The sequence below is a fragment of the Falco punctatus genome, assembly GCF_963210335.1.
Source record: "Falco punctatus genome assembly, chromosome: 3".
Lineage (NCBI taxonomy): Eukaryota > Metazoa > Chordata > Aves > Falconiformes > Falconidae > Falco > Falco punctatus.
Window position 1 is genome coordinate 77917275 of NC_137582.1, and position 15053 is coordinate 77932327.

Consider the following 15053-nt stretch of genomic DNA (forward strand, 5'->3'; position numbering starts at 1 on the left):
ACAATACAAGAAGGAGTTATAACTATACAAAACCAAAATTAGATAATGCAAAAATATTTTAAATAACTACTTGAGGGTTGGGTGTATGTGGTTTGTTTTGTTGTTTGTTTGTGGTTTTTTTTTAATAATAAACTGACACAAATGAGAAGTAAAATTTAAGAAAAACACCTTGCGATATTTGCTGACCTTCCAAGCTACAGTACTCTGAGCAATCCCAGGCCAATACATGTATTCAGAATTGCCACCAACCTTCATTATTTGCATTCTTCTTGTATTGCATTGTATTAGCACCTGAAACTTATGTCAAGCTTCTTTTTGCAGAATCATTCTAAGTCATCGTCATAGGTCCCTGTCCAAACCTCATTCTCGGTATTGACAGCAGCACTCCCAACTCCCCATCACAGGCATAATTAAAAGAGAACATAGGACTCTCTTGTGCTAAATACTGCATATAGATATGTCATAGTAAATTATCCCTTTACTCATAGAAACTACATGAGATTTTGAGAGAAAACTACCAAGAAGCAATGTACAGACAAGTGAAGCAGCAGCTGCAAAAAGAGCTGTCCAAGCAAGGACATAACGAATAAACCAAAAGTCACTACCCAGAAACAGCGAGGCTTTTAAAGTTCTTCAAAATTTCACTGTCAAAGAGTTGATTAAAACCTCCCATTTGGCTTCAGGGGCTAATGTTTTTGGCACTGTTGGCATTCACCCTGTAAAGCTACATCCTTATTTACACTGGACTTTATCAAGGCTTCAGCTGAGCCCCGTAATTGCTAAATACATACAAATTAAAATGACATTAAGACACAACTAAATACAGGCAAGGGAAGTCATACAGCTGCCAAAAATACAAGAAAGACTTTTCCCACAGGGTATTAACTCACAAAAAATCTGATTTGAGTAAAAAGTCAAATTTGACAGATTGTAGTGAAAAACCAATTGTCATTATGTGATTTAAGGATTGATCTTCCTCCACTAAGGACTTTTAACATCAACATGTACAAAAGTATGTCTATAATTTTCAATTAGTTATGTTTTATGAACAAAACTGGTTTTAGCAATAGTCTTTTGATATATAAAAAAATCATTAAAAATATTGCAGTTTGTATAAAAGGTAATTTAAGTGGTTTTAAATTATTCCTGACAACTTAATCAGGATCAAGACAAAATGGGAAAAGGAGTGGTATTTAAAAGAGAATTTGTTCCTCCATGCTGAAAGTCCCAAGTGTGAACACAAGACAAGAACTCAAATTGAAAAGAAAAAATAAGCATTAATGCACTGAGTGAGATACTTAAGAGCGACTGATAAGCAATAGAGTAGAAAATACCACTAACAACTTCTGCACTCGAGTTATTAAGCTCTATTCTTTCTCTGCTCTGCTTAAAACCAAAAAAAAAACCCACTCCACTTGAGTTGGGACTTGCTAAAGTTTCCCAAGTCTCCTGAAAATATTGGCCTGTAGTCAATACATCCTCTGACACTAAAGCCAAATGAATTCCCCAGAGATATGAAGTCACTAATGATGGAAAAATTTATCTGGACATCTGAACATAAACACTTGTGTATTTCCCACAATTTAAAAGTACAACATGTTAGGGAGAAGGAAAAAAGAAAGTTGGTCCAACTTTCAAATGACAGCGTTTATTACAGGAAAGCTATTTCTTTACACTTCTCAGCTCTTCAAAGCAAGGTAAAACCTTGAACACAAGGAGGCTGTATGGCAAGCATGCTACAGAACAAACCACATCTTCCCAGAAAGCAGTCCTGGCTACCAGCTGGGAACTTTGAAAGCATCAGTAACATCGCTAACTAACCACAGTGCTTTCCAAGGATACTGTGAAGACTGAAAAAAAAAATAGCCAAAGCAAGACCATTTTATTCCACATAAGACAAACTCAGATTGCTCTAACTCCTAGCTTCCACTCCAAATATATAATACATCTTTTATCCTCTATAACCTAATTCTTATATTTCTAAAAAGACATTAACAGGCAGCTGATGTGAAAGTATATGCAAGGTGAAGGAAAGTATTCACTGTACCAATGAAATAAGCCTCCTATTCTGTGACAAGTTTAACTGCCAGGCACAGGTCACCAAACAAGGTCAGTACCGAGAACTGCCGAGCATCCCTGACTCTTTCAAACTACCTCATACCAATAAATGAGACATATTTGATATGAAGAAATAAAAAAAGAAAATAAGAGAAAAGAAATGACATTACATCAAGCGATGGGCTGAAACAAAAACTTATCCTAAAACTCTTAACTGCAGCAGTGGGTTGGAAATCAGAATCAGATATTGCATTTGGCTTTTCTGCTATAACAAACCAAGCCAAAAGCCCACATCCAAGCACACCTCTGCTCTACATGTTTGAAATCTGGACTCAAGTTCTGCAACCTGGCTTCCTCCTTACTCACCGCTGAAGACATCACTGCTGCCAGAGAATAACAGCACCTGACAAAGGAACGCATTTTCATACAGGAACAACTAAAATACATGTACAATAATATGCCTAATTGCCCACAGTGAGCTTGAAGGCAAACAGATAACAACAGTGCAACCAAGCGTGGAAGCTCAGTACCTGGTGTGCTCCAATTCCTCTATGGCTGCACTCTAGACGAAAAAAAAAAATTACATGAAAATAGTTTTTATAAAACCTCAATCCAGGAAACATATGAAACCTTGTCTTGCTGCAACTAGTCTGTTTTGCCAAATATATTCCCAGACCTAACAAGAACAAACTTCTCCAAGCTGTTCTTAATTTCAGTCACATTTATAAAATCAGCCTAGACTTTGCAGCATCTCTGTTTCTCCTCTAATACTTAATGCACAGGCTTGCTCTGCTGTACTTCCCCAAGTCAACAGTAATAGAGAATAATCTGCTCCTGCATGAGGCAGCCTAGAGATTGCTGTCAATGGGAGGTATTCGAGGAATTCTGTAGGTTGCCTATGCTCAGTTCAAATTTCCAGAAAGGCCAATTCACAACACGTTCTTGAGGCAGGGGAAAAAATTTTAGTCACATTTAAAGCATGAATCCTCTGACAGCAGTAGCATAATACATATAGCAATAATACAAAACTTCTACTTTCTTCTTTACCTTTTAAGGTAAATATATTTCAATGCTTCAGCTACAACCTCTTGAAGCAAGACCAAAAACAAGCAAAACACATTACGGTGCTGAATCTATACTATGAAGAAGTTGAAAACAAGACAGGCAATCATAGCACATGGACATAGGATTTTTTATTTTTGTTTTAAACCAACTGCCCATAGCATCTATCATATCTCCGCAACATGAGCATTAGCTTTGCCACTACCACTCAGTGAAACACTCTGCTCTGCAGAATGCTGGAGAACATACTAACACAGCACATCAACTGCCATTTGTGCAACCTTAAAGCTCTTTTAACACACACATTATGACTTTCATTAGACTTTTCCTCAGGACGGCATTGTTTCAACCAAAGTTTTTAAGACACTGACACTATGATAATGACAAATAGACAGCCAAGATCTGCAAGATGTGAAGTAATAAATATTACATGTTATTAAAACACTGTATTTAGCTGTCAGCCAACAATTCTCCAGATCCCCTTCCCAATTCAGAACAGTCTTTTTCAGGCACACACAAAGGCTGTGACAAGACAGATGATCCCAGATTCTCCAAAGCACCCCCAACCATCCCACTTCACTGTCAAATGCTATGCTACTCTGGGCTGTTAACATACTTTAAGGGTAATGTAACTAATACAACCTAATTTTAACATGCAACAAGCAGAAGAAATCAGTTTATTGGCCATTATCCTCAATTTGTAACACAGCAAGTCTGACTCACATTGCCCAGATTTGCTTCTCAAAGATAGATTCTGTATATTTGTTCTCTTTCAGGCATGTGGAACTCCACTTACCAATGCAGGCATGGACTCTCACCGACAGCTGGGTCCTCAGAATTATACTGTGCTTCTTGCCCCTCCTAAAAAGAAAGGAAAAATATTTAAAGGTATAGGGAGAAGGTAGAGGAGTGAAGTTGAGCCTAGGAAAACAGGATGGGGGCTGAGGGAAGGTATTACAAGTTATGTCTTTCTTTCTCATCATCTGACTCTATTTTAATCAGCAAAAAATTAGTTTTCCACAAATCAGGCCTGTTTTGCCAGTGACAGTAACTGGTAAGTGATCTCTTTGTCTTTATCCCAGTCAATGAGTTTTTTCATCTCCTTTTCCCTCCCTTCTGTTGAGGACAGGGAGTGAGAGAGCGGCTGGGTGAACATCTGGCAGCTGGCCAGGGTCAACCCACCACAATGACTTTCCAGGAATCCCTATTACAGAAGTACCAAGTTACAGCTGCACATTTTAATTTTCACAGAAATATTTTAAAGCTAGGTATAGATAAGCACCAAAAGAAAATGCAAGGTTAAACAAGAGGGTACTTGTGATTTCACAGATCTGCTCATGTACCCTAATCTGTCTTTAAAGCACAAAGACAGATATGTTTTTCAGGCAAAGATGCAAAACTGAGTCATCCTTCACTCTGGCTCTCATTTCTGTCCTAGTCTTGAATGGCATAACTCCATCTTAATTAACAGCTACATTCCTCAAGTGTTTTTCAGACAAATTAGTGTTAGCTGCATTTCTTCTCTCCTTTATTTCTAGGTGCTACACCACAGACTGGCATGAAGACATGGCCAGCTCTTTGCCTCTGCATCCAAGCTGGTGGAAGGTGGGAGGATAAGAAAAGCCAGATGCCTTTACCATTTGTACAGCAGCATATTCTCCCTCTTTTCTCTGGAACTAATCATGCAATTCCTAGGCAAGCAGGTCTACATGGCCCTGCTTGAGCAGGGAGGGTGGACCAGATGACCTTCAGAGGTCCTTTCAACCTCAGCCATTCTGTGAATTTATCAGAGGAAAACATGCAAGAAGCTGAACTGTTTTTAGAACACACTTGGATGCAGCTTAGTTTGTGTCATGCAAAGCTGAGACCCACTTGTATATACAAGTTAGAGGCAAATTCAAAACCAGCACAGCCTTCCTCAGTTATACACGTTATGACTGTGCTGAGATTTCAGGGCCAAACGCTTCACACAGCCTCCCAACAGAATTTTGCACTGGCTATATCTCATTAGAACAAACCAACTATCTTCCAGATAGAACCATAGAATCATGTAGGTTGGAAAAAACCTTTGAGATCATCAAGGCCAACCATTAACCTAGAACTGCCAAGGCCATCACTAAACCATGTCCCTAAGAACCGTATTATTGTGTTTTAAACCCTGCCAGGGATGGTGACTCCACCATCTCCCTGGGCAGCCTGTTCCAATGCTTGACCACCCTTTCAGTGAAGAAATTTTGCCTAATGCCCAATCTAAGTCTCCCCTGGAGCAACTGGAGGCCATTTCTTCTTGTCCTGTTGCTTGTTACCTGGGAGAAGAGACCTACCCCCACCTGCCTACAGCCTCCTTTCAGGGAGTTGTTGGGAATGTAAGATTTCAGAGCTTCTCTCTCTTTCTGCAGACTAAACCACCCCAGTTCCCTCAGTCACTCCTCATCAGACTCGTGCTCCAGACCCTTCACAGCTCCATTGCCCATCTCTGGACACGCTCCAGCACCTCTGCATCCCTCCTGCAGTGAGGGGCCCAAAGCTGAACACAGGATTTGAGGTGCGGCCTCACCAGCGCTGAGTGCAGGGGGGCGATCACTGCCCTGGTCCTGCTGGCCACACTGCTTCTGATACAAGCCAGGGTGCTGTTGGCTGCCTTGGCCACCTGGACACACTGCTGGCTCATGTTCAGCTGGCTGTCAATCAGAACCCCCAGGGCCTTTCCCACCAGGCAGCTTTCCAGCCGCTCTTCCCCAGGCCTGTAGCACTGGATGGGGTTGTTGTGACCCAAGTGTAGGACATGCACAACCTCAAACAATTGGCCTTGGCCCATCAGCCCAGCCTGTCCAGATCCCTCTGCAGAACCTTCCTGCCCTCCAGCAGATCAACACTCCCACCCAACTTGGTATCATCTGCAAAAATACTGAGGGTGCACTCAATCCACTTTTCCAGATTGTCGATAAAGATATTAAACAGGACTGGCTCCAACACAGAGCCCTGGCGAACACCACTTCTGACGTTCCCAAAACCTCTTCCCCACACTTTGTTTTGGCAAACTCCCACTAGCTGGATGAAGGACCGCTTTCACTCCTCTGGGATCCAAAACTGAGCTCCTCAAACATCAAAGGTCCAACTTTCAGCTTACCAACCTATTCCAACCTTCTAATTGCCTTTCTTTTACCTCAACGTAAATTTCAGGGTCCTAATAAACCAGACTTTTGAACTCTGGTACTTCCGACATAAACAAATCCTCCAAGGTGACAAATCAGAAAATGGAAAAATTGAGTAGAGATTGTTGTATTATTTCAGAACAGTAACTGTAAAGAGATAACCCAGATCAGTTTTGCTCAAGTTAGCAAAGAAAAAGGAAGCCTACATAATCAGACATAATCAACTAAAAGAAATCGCTAATGACAATGTAACATCGAAAGGGTATTGTTATAATGGTATTCTTTAGTTCTTCAGTAGTCTGTAGTGTAGAATGTATGCTGACTTTGCCAGGGCTCTGCTGAAATCTGCAGGTCTGTGGTGATCTGCTGAAAGAACTGGACAGCAAGTAGTGCTCAGTCACCAGAAACAGTCAGGCTCATCACAATTTAACAGTTTTACCTTGTTTTTTAAAAACATAATGCATGATGTTTCTCAATATAAACAATAGTTGGGGGGTTTTTAGTAGTTAGCCAAGCTTCAACAGTGGTGCTACTTCCCTCTCTACCTCATCTCCCTACAGAGGGCCCTGAAAATTTAGAGCAAAACTTAGCTCAAACTTTCTTCTACAAATTCTATTCTACAATATCAACCCAACTATATACCTCATAACACAGAAAACTCTCACATGCACAAACAGTAATTTTTGTTCTCTTCTATCATTGGTTATTATTTTCAACTTTTCCAGTCTACCAAAATCAACAGCATTCAAATCGCAGAAGTTAGAGAGATGAAAGCTCAAGAAAGTCATTTAATGGGGTTTAAGCATACTAGATTTCCCACACAGAAGCTAATTGTTTCTGTAATATGTAATATGTAAAGCACTAAAAAAATATGCATTCTTTTTGAATTTTGAATGTTTTTGACTGTCATGCAGCACGAATAATGTTTTTGCAGAAGGAAGATCACCTCTGAAAACTCTTACATACACGATTCTACACACATCAATTTAGGGGCAAGCATCTTAAAACAATAAATGCCAAAAATGGGGTAACTGAATCTGTCAGGATTTCATAGCCTAATGAACTACTGGACAAACAGCATTAAAAAGCATACCTGTAGGCAAGTTTGTCCTGATAACGGGGTGTGTGTGTGCACATGCACTGTGGAACAGAGAGGGCATTTGCATCAAAACAAAAAGACGTTCAATAATTTCCTGTGAAAAATAATCCCAAACAGGTTCCATTTCTTAAAAACAGAACCTTGGCATATAACATACCAAAGCCTGTAATCTACTCTTATCTAAGGCTTGCAGTTTTCTTGGTATGACTTAAAAAATAAAAGTATACATTCTCATGAGTGCAACTGGCTAGTCTTTATAAAAAAAGCCAACAAGTATTTAATAGCTGCAATTTAGCAGCAGTACAGTAGGTAAATTTCACGTATTGTGTTGATATGTTGATATCAGAATCATTATTGCTATTAGATTAGCTTCCAGTCTTTGAAGTTACCAAGATACAGAATGTTCTCTGCATTCAACTTAGAGAAGTTGTTAAAGAAACACATGCCAACAGTTCACTGAGTGCCTGTCTTCTGGCATATAAATGCTTTATTTTGTCATTGTTTATGTACTGTATTACAAATGGTTTCATTTAATTATACATTTCCAAGACATAATTTATGTGACATTTTGAAAATACCACCTAGATTGGCTGTCTTAAATTGTTACTTGATCCAACGTAAAACCTGCGGTTGAACCTAGCAATTCCTTGCCTCGACTAGAAGAGACGTACTGAGAACGTTGCTTCAGAGAAAAGACAGACAGGAAGACAAATGCTAAACAAATAAAAAACTCCACCACTACCCCAGTTTTCTTCTTAATGTTTCGAGGAAGCTTTTAAAGGAATTTTTAAGGGAGTCTATGTTATGATGACACAGACATCCCTCCTCCTCAGATCTATGCTGAAGAGTTGCTGGTATCAAAAATTGGATTTCTATGTTATTATCCGGTCATGATTCATTGTCATTATTAGCAAGGAAGTCACTTCCCTGTTAAAGTTCACCTTTGTAATACAGAAAATGTATGTTAATTAATGTATTCTCCTATTTCAAGGTTTTCTTTCTTTCCTGGTGAACCTTTCTTTCAGGATGGGCAGCCATTCAGATTTCCTAATATTTTGCTGAAAGCCTAGAATATTTCAATCCAATAAATTTAGTTTCTTTTAAAACAATCTGATGTTTATGAAAACGCATCATCATTTAAAATCAAAGTAAAAAATTAATTTTCAAGCTTTCTTAATGATTACTTAATGTGTCAATAAAAGGTCATTAGGCTTTTTTGACATTAGAGGGTGTTCATTCCACAAAAGGTCATGCTACATCCTTCTGGGTTTCCCCTGTTCTGCTTTCTACATGATACTTCACAACCATGGAAAAAAGCCGGAGTTGTATACCGCAGCAGCAAAGCTACAAGGATTTTAATGATACTCTCAAGTAACATAGTTGGCTGAAAAGCAAACTCACTATTCTTCATTATACTCGCTCAAAAAAAAACCCCTGTTGCACAGACACCTGAATCAAAAGGCCATGACCAGCAGAAACAAAGTCTGGTGCTGTTAGAAGCCGTGATTTTAGTTCACAAACAACATGGAGCCTTTCAGATAACATAGATAAGAGAGTATCTAAACTCTTTGCTGGGATCTCGACATTCTTTCATTTTTGAAACATTTAAAGAATATAAGCAAACTTAACCCCATAACGGCAAACTTGGGCCTGAATCTTCTGTGAAGCACTACATACATTTATACAGCTACACAGCAAGTAAGTGAAATCCCTCTATGATCTATGATTCGGACTATACCACTCAACCAATCACACTGGAGTCTGGAGTTTCTTTAAGAGTGACACATATTGTTGGGGTGATTTTATTTGCTTTTCAAACAAATAAATAAATAATAAACGATCATAACCTACCCTCACAGCAGTTTTAAACTAGCATATTCCCACAATCCTCACTTTACTCCATTCCAAGCAAGGATTTCTTCCTTTCAGAATAGTGTTATCATAAGGGTGTAAGTCCATGGGACCTGATGAGATGCATCCACAGATTCTGAAAGAACACGGACGATGTTGCTAAGCCCCTATCATATCTGAGAAGTCACAGCAATCCAGTGAAGTTCCCACTGACTGGAAAAGGGGAAACATAACCCCCATTTTTAAAAAGGGAAATAAGGAAGACCCAGGATTCTACAGGCCAGTCAGTCTCACCTCTGTGGTCACCAAGATCATGGAGCAGATTCTTCTGGAAACTATGGAGTTTCCATAGGCACATGGAGAATAAGGAGGCGATTGGTAACAGCATGGCCTCAGCAAGGGCAAATTATGCCTGACAAATCTGGTGGCCTTCTATGACAGGGTTACAGCATTAGTGGGTGACAGAACAGGAACTGATGTGATCTACCTAGACTTGTGCAAAGCATTTGACACTGTTCAGCACAGCACCCTTGTCTCTAAATTGAAGAGACATGGATTTGATGGATGGAGCATTCAGTGCATAAGGACTGGCTAGATGGTCACACTCAAAGAGTTGCGGTCAACACTTCAATGTCCAAGTAGACCAGCGACGACTGACATTCCTCAAGGAATGCTGTTTAATCTTTGTTGGTGAAATGGACAAAGGAATTGAGTGCACCCTCAGCAAGTTTGCTGATGAAACCAAGCTGTATGGTACAGTCGACATGCTGGAGGGAACGAATGCCATCCAGAGCAACCCTGACAGGCTTGAGATGTGGTCCCATGTGAACCTCATGAAGTTCAATAAGGCCAAGTGCAAGATCCTGTGCATGGGTTGGGGCAATCCCAAGCAGAAACGCAGGCCAGGCTTTGTGGAGAACAAGTTAAAAGCAGCCCTGAGGAGGAGGATGTGGGGGTGCTGGTGAATGAGAAGCTCATTGTAGCCCAGCAATGTGTGCTTGCTGCCCACAAAGCCAACCGAATCCCAGGGTACATCAGAACATGCATGGCCATCAGGTCAAGGGAGGTGATTCTCCCTCTCTGCTCTGCTCTCATGAGACCCCACCTGCAGTACTGCATGTAGGTCTGGGGCCCCCAACTTAAAAAGGACATGGACCTGTTGGAGTGAGTCCAGAGGAGTGCCATGAAGATGACCAGAGAGCTGGAGCACCTCTTCTATGAAGACAGGCTGAGAGAGTTGGGCTCGTTCAGCCCAGAGAAGAGAAGGCTCCAGGGAGACCTTGTATCAGCCTTCCACTACCTAGAGGGGACCTACCAGAAAGCTGGAGAGGGACTTTTTACAAGGTCAGGTAGTGATAGGACAAGGGAGAATGGCTTTAAGCTGACAGAGGGTAGATTTTAATTCAATATTAGGAAGAAATTCTGACTGTGAAGGTGGTGATGCACTGGAACAGGTTTCCCAGAGAAGTTCTGGATGCCCCATCCCTGGCAGTGTTCAAGGCCAGGCTGGATGGGGCTTTGAGCAGCCTGGTCTAGTGGAAGGTGCCCCTTCCCATGGCAGGTGGGTTGGAACTGGCTGATCTTTAAGGTCCTTTCCAACCCAAACCATTCTATGACTCTGTGACCAGTCAGTTCTAGATAGGGATAAATCCCAAGGATAACTCAGAGATAAAAATCATTTACTGTGCTAGAAAGGACAATCACACAAAACCTCTGAAAAATTCAGTACTTTTCCACGTATGCATTTTGGTTTTTAAACTAAGAGGTATTATTTCCTTCAGATCCCAGCTGACCTTCCAGAAAGACAGCATAGATGTGGAAGAAAACAAGTTCTAAATGTTTTGATTTAATCTGGCAATAGCAGTAAAGGGATTCTAAGTCTGGAGATTCAGAGCACATACCTTACTTTTCCCATTGCCCCTCGACACTGAGCTAATAGCACAGATCATGCCCTTCCTCATCTTGCTTAAGGGCAATCAGTTCACAGCTGCAGCCTGCATGGAAATCTTGAAACACTATATAATCTACCTATTACATAAGGGTTTGCCCTCTTCAGTTTCACCACATCAGGGAGAATAAAGGTGAAATCAGACATTGGCAAACAGTATAGCATCTTGCATTTTATTAGTTTCAATTGCTATTAGACAGGAAGGTTTCCCACTCCCTAACCTTCAACACCCCCCACCCACCATATTCAGTCTTTCACACTGTAATGTTCAGTATCAGTAAATCGGTCACAGCACGATCAGCTCTGAACAAGATGGTATCAGATCAGTCAGGCATCCATTTACCTTGTCTCAGGCCTCTCTTGAAATAATCAGATGGTATTTCCATTGTATCTCATGGCCACTACCAAAGCAAACAACGCACTACTGAATCAAGCAAAAGTGTGGGCTGTTGCTTGTTTATCTGGAGGAGGGCATAGGCCATATGAAAAAATAACCTCAACTTAGTAACATTGAAAATGTTTTCAGACTCGACCATTTAAAGGCAGCCTAACTGGAGAACTTATCCTATAACGATTCTGCATATATTTCTGCCTGATGCAACAACCTAACCATTATGAAAACCTAATACAGATGCTGTTCTTCATGGAAAGCTTACAAAGCACATATGCACAACACATACTTCACATTTTGTTACAGTCTTTCACAGCACGTAGGTTTCTTGGTGGACCATCAACCTTCTCCAGTAATCACATCCACGTTTTTTGAAGAGGAGCAGCTTAATGAGAACAGCACCCAGCAACAACCCCTAAGCTCAAGGAGGAGGCACTGATTCCTACAACAGAAGCCTGGATAGTAGCATGTCACCAGAAGCAAATGCATGACAACAGAAACACTCTAAAGTGCATTATTTTTGGAAGTAGCTTTCACATGCTCATTTCAGCACCCATGCATTTCTATCCTCACTTGCACACACCTTTTAGGGAATGGAAATGCTTCTGCAATGGCGTATTGCCTCACAGTCAGTTGCTTCACAGTTTAAGTACTCCAAATCAAGCAGTGAAAAACAAACTATCCCTTGCTGAATGTGTAAGAGATGAAATTTTTGCCAGAGCTAATGCACTTGAATCCATCAGGTTTTCCTTGAAAAAAATCTGCAAGCCAGCAAAAACATAATAAGGAAAGCATTTCTTAACCTGCTATTAATCAGACAGCATAAATTCTAGGCTTTGATTTCAAAGCTGTTAAGATACAGTTTGACTGCAGTTTCAATATGATATGCTTCTCCGTTCAACTGCAGATTCGAGATATGCCCCCCAAAAATTCTGACACTTAAAGGTTGTATAAAAACCAATTCTTTTGAGAGAGAGCAAGAGGACACATGCATGGAGAGAGGAATTAAGAATCTCTCTGAAAGTCATCTGAAAATCTTATCCAAACAAATAACCTTTTTTAGAAGTTCTTCACAGATCATCACCTACCAATCCAACTGTCATGTTCAACCTCATGTTATTCTCATTGAATAAAAGAAAGAAAGGAGACCAGGAAATAAAAAAATTTTAAAGAAGTCTTTTCAATCCTAAAATTCATCTCAACTACACTTCAGACACATGACAGCACTACTAACCCTTTCTGGTACGTGACAGGCAGTTGAAGACACACACTCATCTTCAAATGAAGTCAGTGAACTTGCCTTTCTTACCTCAGTTTTTCCACCTAAAACCTTAGTGTGAAGTGAGAATGTGTCTGCATCCTGTTCTTCTTACTGCAAATCATCTAGTTAGTTAATATAGTTTTATTCAGAGCATTCCTGGACCATAACGCATTTCTAAAGTAAAAACCATTTGAGAAGAGCAGGTAAAAATAAGTAAACTGAGATGTCTGTTCACTCATTTAAAAAATAAAAGTAATTAAAAATTGACTAATCTGGGTAGTAATAATCCCAACAGCATATTCCCTAAACAAAAGCTAGGCAGGCAAAATCCTGCCAATCATTAGTGTAAGCAGCAGCATCCAAAGGAACAAAGTATACTGAGACTTGTACGTGTTTTTTTTCCCTGCAGATTATTCCACTATTATGTTCCATGTTTGCCAACATGAATTTAACAATTAACGGCCTCATTCCCTACCAGCAACCTACATACCACACAAAAAAGTTACATGTGAATGCCAATGAGAAGAGCAGCAACCTGGCTGGCACACCCTTACCCACGTAACTGCAAATAAGGACTACCTACAGACTGTCACCACGACGTGCTGGATTTTCATATCTACCCACACTTCCCAAGTGCAGCATTTAAAAGGCAGTGTTTTCATCTTTCTTTTTCTTCCTCTTTTCAAATGGAAACAAAAATCAAACAGAAGAAGAAGGGGGAAGAAAACTCAAAGGGTCAACTGAAACATTCTAGGTATTCAGCAAGTATATGTTATAAACCACATTAATGGTGCCTAATTGTTTATTACTAACAGTCTGAGTACATGTGAGTAAAGGTCTGGGTGGAATTTTCTGTGTACCTCAACACAAGGCAAAGTTTTTTTGCCAAAAGACAATGAATCACTTTCACACACCGAAATGCATTGAGTTAAAACGGAGGAACATTTGTTCCATTTGTCCTTTTTAGTGGTTTCTGTGCAAGCAAACCTCAGAAGCTGGAAGATGAGAATCCCTTCCCCTACTTTCTGAATCATCATGCCAGTTATTTCTCAGTTGCTAATGGCTCGATTTCCACATATTAAAACAATAATCTACCTCCTAACAGACCCTATAATAATTTGAGGGTTGACTGCTGTCTTCACAGTCATCAAGTGACTGCTTTTCAAGAGCTGTCCTTATTCATGAATGAAGCTGTGTCCCTTCCATCCTAAAAGCTCAATCCATATACAACTGTTTTAAGCAGGAAGTTTATTCCTGTCATTTTGTGAAACACTGAATCAGTTAAATCTCCATCTTATATTTCTGCATTAAGAAAACACAAACTTAGAAGTTGGCAAATGGTGGAGATTTGCAATAGAAGTGGTATTGTAACTATAATATTGTTTCTGGGTAAAACACAAAACCAGAGTGTTGTTTTCATCACTTCTTGTAAACCTCACATCACATTCTTCTACAAAGATGACACATCACTTGACCAGTGCTTTCCAGTGCTTAGTAGCTCTTGCTGCACATTCCTCACAGGAATCTTTTAATCAGGTAATTTCTTGTCATGTGGTTTTGTTATCACCTGTGCTTTGAAGTTCATGTTACATTAAGATTTTCATTTAAAAGCTCTTTGCACTTGGAGAAACAGACGCCTTGAAATATCCGGATTTTCTTGAGGAAAAAAAGAAAAAACAAACCAACACAACAACAGAACTGAGAACCTACAGGACAAGGCTAAGCAGGAAAGTCAAATAAATGAGTCTGTCAGCAGGGTCACTTGATGCTTCCATCTCCTCAAGCAAAGGGTCCCTCTGGTGCTCCCAAACACACCGTGGTACCCACAGTTTTCGTTCCAGAAAAACTAATGAAGCTGGCCTGGCACTTATAAGTTCCATAGCTGCAGAGCAGAAGCAAATGACACCTGCATAATCATTTTCATTCTCACAAAGGCCCCTGCTACCTGACCTGACTCTGACTTATAGTACCAAAAAAAGACTTTAATTTTTTTTCATCATTACAATAAGCAAAAAACTGACTTAGTTTGTAAAAAAAGAAATATTTTAGCAGGTTTTCATTAAACCTTTCCTTTCTATTAGAAATTGTTCTCTAATACCTTAAGGAAAAAAAAAAAAAAACCAACCTATATTCTGTGATTTTCCAATTTCATTGTTGTGACTGAAAAGATAACAAACAGAAGAGATTATACAAAGCAACACAGAACACATTTCATAGCTATTTCCTAC

General features: G+C 39.9%; 1 protein-coding gene across 12 annotated transcripts in view; it reads right to left on the reverse strand.

Moving 5' to 3' along the window:
- The window catches only part of FHOD3 (formin homology 2 domain containing 3), a 450149-nt gene that overhangs the window by 353726 nt on the left and 81370 nt on the right, over positions 1-15053 (reverse strand). For all 12 annotated transcript variants that reach the window (XM_080379989.1, XM_080379988.1, XM_080379997.1 and 9 more), the window contains exon 3: positions 3917-3981. In XM_080379989.1, the coding sequence (XP_080236115.1) occupies positions 3917-3981 (65 nt within the window). The remainder of the gene's footprint in view (positions 1-3916; positions 3982-15053) is intronic.